Source organism: Xyrauchen texanus, chromosome 42 (assembly GCF_025860055.1).
Source record: "Xyrauchen texanus isolate HMW12.3.18 chromosome 42, RBS_HiC_50CHRs, whole genome shotgun sequence".
Classification (NCBI taxonomy): Eukaryota; Metazoa; Chordata; class Actinopteri; order Cypriniformes; family Catostomidae; genus Xyrauchen; species Xyrauchen texanus.
In genome coordinates, this window is record NC_068317.1 from 28466714 (window position 1) to 28476438 (window position 9725).

At 37.2% G+C, this 9725-nt stretch overlaps 1 protein-coding gene across 1 annotated transcript in view; it reads left to right on the top strand.

Annotated features, from left to right (window-relative positions):
- Window positions 1-8714, top strand: part of LOC127635159 (nuclear receptor-binding protein 2-like) — a 30361-nt gene extending 21647 nt beyond the window's left edge. The window contains exons 10-18 of the mRNA XM_052114952.1: window positions 505-600; window positions 1382-1514; window positions 2473-2575; window positions 2707-2757; window positions 3165-3300; window positions 3389-3442; window positions 3535-3598; window positions 6931-6986; window positions 7224-8714. Of these exons, the coding sequence (XP_051970912.1) occupies window positions 505-600; window positions 1382-1514; window positions 2473-2575; window positions 2707-2757; window positions 3165-3300; window positions 3389-3442; window positions 3535-3598; window positions 6931-6986; window positions 7224-7307 (777 nt within the window). The 3' untranslated portion in view covers window positions 7308-8714. The remainder of the gene's footprint in view (window positions 1-504; window positions 601-1381; window positions 1515-2472; window positions 2576-2706; window positions 2758-3164; window positions 3301-3388; window positions 3443-3534; window positions 3599-6930; window positions 6987-7223) is intronic.
- The last annotated feature ends 1011 nt before the right edge of the window (window positions 8715-9725 follow it).

Genomic DNA, 9725 nt, shown 5'->3' on the forward strand with positions numbered 1-9725 from the left:
AGACGAATAAATGTAAGTACTTTTATAGAATTAAAAGCTTCACATTTTTGCTATTAAACCCTCCAATAATTGGCCCCATTCACTTCCATTGTAAGTGTCTCACTGTCACTGGTTTTTAAAGAAAATGAGGAGAAGTCCAAATTATTTTTTGTGGTATTCAATGGTGTTTACCTTGATTTGTCTTCGCTTTATGGTGGAAATGACGGAACAACTGTGGGACAGTCGTAATTTTTGCAAAAATATATAGAAATCGTTTTCACACAATAAATGTTTAAATGGTTTGTGCTCATCTCACTCTGTGATTAGATTATACTCCTTTAAAACATGTAATAATTTGTATTTTTATTATCGACATTCATATTTTTTATATATGCTAAAACATTCAAATCTATATCCAAAAAAGTTGAAAACTGTTCTTTTTAATAAAAATCAACCCCTGGACATTAAACTGCCCTAAGCTGAAGAATCACCCATATGTGGATTACTGATATACTGTTTCTCTAGATGGCCGTGTTGGAGATCCAAGCCAATGGGGACTCTGTTGTGTCTAAGGAGGCTATAACCAATGCTGGACAATCACTGGAGGACCCACTCATGAGGGTATGTGTGCATACGTGATATCAATACATGTTTTGCTCACACAGGCATGATAGAGAGGAATGACTTTGACATGTTTATGGATATTCTCACTTGTGAAATATACTTACTTTTCTAACCGATCAGAATTATAAACTACATAGACTTACATTTAAGGAGGGAAATGAGACATACACCGTTCAGCCACAACATTAAAACCACTTGCCCAATATTGTGTAGGTCCCCCTTGTGCTGCCAAATCAGCGCCAACCTGCATATCATAATAGCATTCTTAGCTATTAGTTGTTCTTCTCGCCAAAATGATACAGCACGGTTATCTGAGTTACCATAGACTCTGTGGATGGAAATGCCTTGTTATTGAGAGAGAATGGCCAGACTGGTTCGAACTGACAAAGTCTACGGTAACTCAGATTACCGCTCTGTATAATTGTGGTGAGAAGAATATCATCCCAGAATGCTGATTTGAGAGGCAGGTTGGCGCTGTTTTGGCGGCACGAGGGGGACCTACACAATATTAGGCAGGTGGTTTTAATGTTGTGGCTGATTTGTATATGTATGGACCAGAATATCATAGATTTAGAGATGGGGTCTTTTGACTTGGGCCAGTAAGCAACCACTTAGCAACCTCCCAGAATATCCTAGCAGTTGCATAACGACACCCTGGCAACCACCATGGATGTGCAGATTGCACAGACAAAAAAACAATTATATTTTCTTGAGAAAATGTAAAAATCCAACTCTTAATATTGTAACCCAATCTTCCGTGCTCTTCCATGTTCGACAGGAGTTTACCCAGTCATGTGTGCGTCATAACCCCAGACTCCGCCCAACCGCACATGACCTTCTGTTTCACCGCGTGTTGTTTGAAGTGCATTCGCTGAAACTGCTCGCAGCACACTGCCTCATCAACAACCAGTGTAAGTATGATCGGAAGTGATTTAAGAAAACATATGAACTGCAACTACTCCAAAGAATCTGCTAAAATATTGAAGAGTAAAGAGCTATTTTAGACAGAGGTTTCATCTATCCAGACTGAGTGATTCCCTTTTATGTCCTTGTTCCATTATTGCTACTTCAACAAATCATTCCATAAAATATAATACTTAAAGGGGCACTCAGTAATTTTTCCTCATAAAAGAAGTTGAACTTCTGAAGACATAAATTGTATTTATCACTTACATTAAAATAAAGACTCAAGCCATATCAGTAACCTTATAAAAGCTGTTTTATTCTACATGGAGAGGGGCCGTACATGGGGACTGCCATGTCAGAATCACATGACCAGCCAAATACTACTCGCTTTATCTCAGTAACCATACTGCTTTTGGACACTTTGACTCATTGATTAAAGTAATCATGGCTGACTGTGAACACTAAATTTCTTCAATGGCATCTGAATCTGAAAATTATTCATTTTAAATTATGTTGCATCCAAACCACTAGGTGTCACTGTAAGTCCAAGATGACACAAAGACAAAAGTTTCAGAGTACACCTTTAATGGAATAGGAATACTGCTTTATCATCAGGCCCTTCAATCCCCCAAGCCAAAAATGCTACATTTCCATTTTTTCCACTTTCTGTCTCTTTTTATAACCAATATTTAATTGATTGCATCAGTATATTCAATAATATATTATATATTAATAATATATTATTTATTAAAAATAGGGATGTCAATTGCTAAAAAAATATCAAAATATTTACATTATTATTTGATTAATATTTGCTGAGAAAGGCCCCCAATAGTAAATTACTAGAAATAATTTACCCAACTTTTAAGGTAAAATGTTGTTTTAACAAAGCAGCTCACCTTTTCAATGTTATTCAGAATTTAGCACTTAAAACTCTTCTTATAAAATCTCTTGGTTTTAAAGACATGCTCCCAGAGAACTGTGTAGAGGAGATGACCAAATCATTTGACCCAAACGGCATCATGGCAGAGATAATTCACAAAGATCGTCCTCGCATTCAGCTCAAGTAAGTCTCACATGTTACAATCTCGAAAAACAACTGTATCCTACCTTAAGACTACTCCAACATTTACATTTATTTTATGCTTCTCTCTTTTCTTCATAAAATAATGTTGTTTGATCTCTCCTGTCTTTCAGGTACTCTCATGTCTCCCCTCTAGAGCTGGACAAGTTCTTAGAGGATGTAAAGTGAGTGTTGCCCATCGGATGTTGTTATTTGATTAAGAGAGAAGAAATTAAAGGGATAGTTCGCCTAAAAAGTAAACCTCACCCTACTTTTGGCCCAAACCAGTATGACTGGTTATTAGTGGAACACAAAAGGAGAAGATTCATCACGTCGCTTCTTTCAAATTTCTCCTTTTGTGTTCTGTAGAAGAAAGAAAGTCATCCGGGTTTGGAGCGAGATGAGGATGGTGGAATATTGACAGAACTTTCATTTTTGGGTGAACTGTTCTTTTAATCATTCCTATATATGACATATATAATATTTCTAATATGTCACTATATATCTATTGAGAAGTTGGGTTGAATTATCTTCGTTTAAAAGCATTTGGATCCATTCACTTTAATCATCATTTGTCTGATGTGATTCTTAGAAATGGCATCTACCCACTGATGAACTTTGCCTCTACTCGACCACATCCCGTCCCTCGCGCCCTCTCCATGTCCCAAGAACAGGTGGAGACAGTGAAGACGCCCACCCCTGAACCGCAAGAGGCAGAAACCCGGAAGGTATATGCTTCAGTTCAGTTACAATGTTTTGCTTCAGTTCTGATTGTTTCTTACATAACCTTAATGTGCTATCTTTGATATGTTATAGGTGGTACAGATGCACTGTAACCTGGATTTTAATGAAGAAACGACTAAAACTCATGTGAGTTTTATGCTGTGTTCCTGTGGACACTTATGGTAACATCTGTAATATTCTGGGGTAAGCTTTCATTGTTTTCTCTCTGTGTATCACAGCTCACCTTGTTCTTAAAGCTAGATGATAAACTCCACCGGCAGCTCAGCTGTGATATTATGCCAAGTAAGTGAAACCTTCCAAAGGAACATTACTCAGATGTTGCTCTTTCATAGCTCTAGCCACTTATATATACAATTTTTATCAAATAAATATACAGTGATAGTATCGAGCTCTAAATACTAATGTGGATACACTGCAAAAAAACATTTTCTTTTTGAGTATTTTTTTACTTGAGAAGAAAATTACGTGTATTGTTTTCAGAGAAATCTAACAAAATTTTGGAACATTTTTGCTTTTAACAAGACAAGACAAAACCAAAAACTATTTGACAGTGGGATAAAAAAACATCTTCATTCAAAAGGGTTTTTATTTGTATTTATTTTAAGCATAAGCCCAACTAAATTTTGTTAGATTGCTCAGGAGAAAAAAATAAAAATGATTCTGCTCAATAGTATGTTATGTGCTTATATTAAAGGGATAGTTCACCTAAAAATTGTAATTCTCTCATCATTTACTCACCCTAATGCTATCCCAGATGTGTATCTCTTTCTTTCTCTGCAGAACACAAATGAAGACTTTTGCTCTGTAGATCCAATCAATGCAAGTCAATGGGATCTGAAAATATGTATACAAATGTATAATAATATACAAAAAATTTATCCATACAACTCCACTGGTTTAATCCGAGGCTTCTGAAGTGATCCGTTCGGTTTTTGGTGAGGAACAGACCTCAATTTCACCTAAAATTTTCTACTATAAATCTTGACATCTGCAGTCTTGACATCTGGCGATCATGATTTCAAGCTTGATTACACTTCCTAGTGCCATCTAGTGTTCTGCGCTTGTTCGCATCGCATGCGTCAAGCACTAGGAAGAGTAATCGAGCTTGAGATCATAATCTCGCCCTAGAGAGACTGCAATGGAAATATGTACGAGTTACATTTTGGTCTGTTCTCACCCACAATCGACTGGATCGCTTCAGAAGACATTTATTAAACCACTGGAGTCATATGGATTACTTTTATGCTGCCTTTGTGTGCTATTTGGAGCTTCTAAATGTTGAATTCCTTTAAGGGTGTTTAGATTTTTATTCATTTATTTCAGCAAAAAAAAAAAAAAAAGAAGAAGACAAACACTCAGCAAGAAAATACATTTTTGCAGTGTATTATAGCTTAGATAATTTGATCTTGGAAGAATTTGTGTGTCTTTAATTTTTAATTGCAGACTTTGTTGTCTTGGCAAATATCAAATCACAGATCATACATTGTTGACATTTCTTTATTACTGGGGAGATTTTCTCAGGAGAAAAATCTGAGAAGCAGGACACTTACTGTAAGCAGATGTCTCCATTTGCTCTCCATTTAATCTTGTTGCTGTTTAGTAGACACTAGGGATGTACCGATACCATTTTTTCTCTCCTGATCCGATTCTGATACCTGAACTCTCAGTATCGGCTGATACTGATCCCGATCCGATAGCAATGTTGTTTTTTTCTTTATGAGTTTAATGAGTATAACTTAGTGTGTGGAACCGATTGTGAGTACTCTTTTATGTGTAAAGAATCTAAAACTACACATCCAACTAAACATTATTTCATTTAAAATAGGAAAACAACAGCTCAGCAAATGACACTGACTACCACCCCTGGAGTTGCAAGTTTGAATCCAGGGCGTGCTGAGTGAATCAAGTCAGGCTTCCTAAGCAACCAATTGGCCCAGTTGCTTGGGTGGGTAGGGTCACTTTAGGTTAACCTCCTCGTGGTCGCTAAAATGTGGTTCTCGCTCTCGGTGTGGCACTTGGTGAGTTGTGCATGGATGCCTCAGAGAATATCGTGAGCCTTCACGTGCACTAGGTCTCTGCAGTAACACGCTCAACAAGCCACACGAAGTCACTACGTCACTACGAGGTCTTAGAGAGCATTGGGAATTGGGCATGCCAAAATTGGGGGAAAAGTGGAGGAAAAAAATATACAAAAAATAGAATACAACTTATATAAAAACACGTGCTGCCTCTTAAGAAAAACGTTATTCTTAAATGGTCTGCTGGATCCTTCAGCTAAATTTACATTAATTCCAGTGAAAGTCTTCAGTAGAAAGAAGCCTGTTCTCTTTACACATTTAGTTTTTTAAAACTTGCATCTGGACTTGTAAATGGTTTCAGATCTCTTTTTTGTTCACTTTATTGCTGTAGGATCATCAAATTGGAATATCAGTCCTCATTTCAGTCACACAGTTTTTTTTTTTATGATTTGTTAAATAAATGTAATTTGTCATTGTAAAGTGTAAAATAATAATAATAATAGTAAATATTTGAATTATTTTTTTACCGTAGTGATACATTTCAGTTGGAATGTCTTAGGACTTTTATTTTGAAGGACCACACCAGGAACACGATGAGAGAAAATGGCCTGTTTGTTCCTTGGAGGGTACGCAGCCATACAGACTCCATTGGGTTAGGATTAGGGTGGGGGCGAGGTTAAGGCATCTGCTGCCTTTCAGGAACAAACTGAGGCCCCTTTGTACAGTGGGTTTGAATAAAATGCACAAGACATATGGACTACTTTAATGATGCATTAAAGGTTCTTTTATGCAGTGTTCGAATTGAGTGAAAGCTCTTGGGGTGCCCCCTTCTACCCACACATAAACATGTAATGTTAGATAAATACCAGCAAATCTATGTGCATATTATAATGAACCTCTAGCAACAGTTTAGTTCAAAGATAAAAAAAGATTTAATGTTAGTAATTTCGGAGTAGCAACAATCATATATCAAAGAATAATTATATTTGACCATTATTGTGAGGTGAAAATAGGGTTGCCACCTTTTAAAGATGAAAAGTTGCATCCCATATTTGTCCAATATTTTAAGCTGGTCAGATGAGATTGTTAATTTAACCTTGATATTCATTGTAAATGTTTCCTAATGAGGGTAAGGGACTATCTAAAAAGTCCACAAAACATCCTAATACTGTTGCGGGTGTGATAAGGGGCCATCTGAAAAGTACACATAAGCAACAACTGCCATCGCAGCTAACACACACCAACAACATTTGAGAGAGTGTCCTTTATTCTACAACTCCAAAAGTGAACCCCAGGTGAAAATGAGGATCCACTCTGCCAGTGTCACTCAGTCACCGTCTGTAAATTTCTTCAGAAAACAGCAACTGCGCCTGCCAATACCCGATCCGGGTAAAAATATCAGTATCAAAGCTGAGACCTATCCATGTATTGGATCGGTGCATCTAAAGTAGACACAAAAGTTTGTCAAAATTGAATATTTTTTATGGGCTCAGCCTTGACAATATCGATGATTTGAAATAACATGATTGTTGTGTAATAATCTTATTGTGTCTGAGATTGGTTTCCATTTTAAAACAGTATATGTTGTCATTGCAGCTGATAGTTCCAGAGATTTGGTCAATGAACTTATCCATTATGCCTTCATCAGTGAGGTAAGACAAAAGGCAATGACTGGGTTGCTACCAGCATATTTACCATTGTGCATTTTATCCAGATTGAGACATACTACTTATCTGGCAGTTTTATTGCTCTTTTTCCATTGTATTCTTCACCTTTTAGCATCTTAAAGCATCTTAATATAATTTCTTACACTTTATGTGCAAACCACTCATAAAATGTTTCTGTTTCACTTCATCTTCAGTCACCATTTCTGCCTTCAATTTCCACAGGAGGATGGTGACAAGATGGTGGCGTTCTTGGACGATGCCTTGAACCGCTACCGTGGGTCTGCTAGTGCCATAACGACAGTATGAACGACAATGGTCTGTAGCCATGGCGATGGATATTTACAAGCCAGAGGAACCCAAGAGGAAGGCCTGGAAATAGAATGGAAAGAAGGATCCAGTTTGTCAACCAGTATAATAGATAATGAAAGCAAAGAGAGTTGACAGATGATGGAAAAAAGACAAAGAGAGTTGACAGATAATGACACTGACTTTTGTGAGCAGGTTAGTTGGGCACTAGGAATGCAACTCTAAGATGGATGTACTAACCTCTCGGAGTCCCTGTCCAGCACCTCCAGGCATTTTTGGAGGAACTGTCCTTCCCACAAACCCATGAAGTGCTCAGGGGCAAGTTGGCCACTTAACAACTTTTCCCTGCTCTATTGAAGAGAGTTGTGTGTGGTATAGGAGGGGCATGCTGTGGAAAGTTTTATAGATGATATATGACAAACGAAATGTAGATAAAGCATCTTTGCTAAGATTGCCAATCTTTGCTTTGCAGCTTAAACACTGTTCTACTAAAAAACTATAATTTAAAAAGATATTATACGCAAGTATACAGACATCCATGAGAGTGCTTGTACATACGCAACATTTGTTCTTGCGTTACTGTGGCGTTACTGTGGTGGTCACAAACTTCAGTCCTTAAGGGGGTGATAGAGTTCCCTTGTCAGTGCAAGTAAAGTGGATGTCTTGTTATTTTTCAGGTGACTAGCTATGACTGTCAACAGTTTAATTAACTTTAATTTGCTCAGCAACATTCTCTTCAAACTGTAATGGTGCGTTCACTCATTGCTCCAGCATCTCGCGTGGCGCGATTACATACAAAGTCAATGCAAAGATGCGAATAGACAAATGAAGCGAATGGCGCAACTCGAACACGCAAAATCACTTCATTCGCTTAATTCGAACACAAGTTTAAACACACATCTATAATCCAGCGGTCAAACTCGTGCGAGCAATGGGAGACGAACATTTTCTTCGCGTTGTATGTGAACACACCATTAGAAGCTGCATTTGGATGAATTGCATTCTGACATGTTTCAGAACGCAGTGTTGTGTGAAATTGAACAACAAGCATTTGCATTCACATACTTGCATTGATTGGGCCTATGTTACAGTATGTGCCTAAGAGAAAATGCACTACTAAAGTATGGTAAGAAAATTATTTTAAAATGGGAATAGACTGAAAGGTCTATTAGGATGCACTCCAAATAAACCTGTACTAGATGACTTAAAAACATTGCTTTATCTGATGTAGTTTGTCCATTAAAAGAATATACATTTGTAGTTTTCTCCTACATATTTTCCTCTAGTTGGCTATCACGAGAATGTCTTAATATGCAGCTGAAGTGTTTTACATGGTGTAGATGTACAGGAAAGTATTGCCTTATTTAAACGTTGCTTCATTGTTCATTGGTGTGTCATAAGATTAAACAGCCATAATTTAAAAGAATGACTCATTTTATACAGAATCACAAGTGTGACAAATTGGGGGCTAGCTAACCAAACCAATGGATCGAATGGTGTATGACTACATGGTTTTTGGTAATGATCTTTGTGGAATGCATTATGATGTACATTTCTGTGGGAAACTATACACTTTGTCATAAGCATTTCATTAAGTATGAATAAAGGTAAGTATACCTCTTCAAATAATTTCTGGTTTCAAAACATGATATTATGAGATGGTTATCGTTTATATAAAAATCGTCAGATATAAATAAAAAATCTCTTGCTCTTGCTAAAGTATATAGATCACCTGGGCCATATTCTGATTTACTTGGTGAATTTGCATATTATCTGTCAGATCTAGAAGTTACTGTTCACAGAGCTTTAATTGTTGGTGACTTCAACATTCAGATAATGAAAATGACACATTGAGATTAGCATTTATCAGTATTCTCAACTCTCTTCGATTCAGACATAATATGACAAAACCAACTCATCGGCATAATTATATACTAGACTTAATTCTGTCATATGGAGTTGATGTTGATACAATAGAATAGGCTGCAGGTGTCACTGGAGATGTTTAGATACAGTCTTGCCACCTATCAGAATGCAGTGAAGGAAGATAAAGGACAGTACCTTTCTAATCTCATCAATAGCAACAGCCACCGTCCTGGAATCCTGTTCAGCACTATTAATTTGGTTATAAATCCGGTGTCTGTTGCTTTGAATGATGTATCTGAAAATACATGCAATACATTTAAACAATACTTTTTGGACAAGGTTTTGTCTGTCAGGCAAACCATCACTCAAGCCCCTGCTGTTGCCATGTCCACCCGAGCGGCGCAATGTGTGCTGGAGAACTTTGAGGCTGTTTCTATTGTGGACCTCAAAAAAACTGTCCATGAGTTGAAGCCTACCACCTGCACTCTAGATGCTGTTCCTGCTAAGATTTTGAAGGAGGTTATTGACATCATAGGTCCCTTCCTCGTCTCC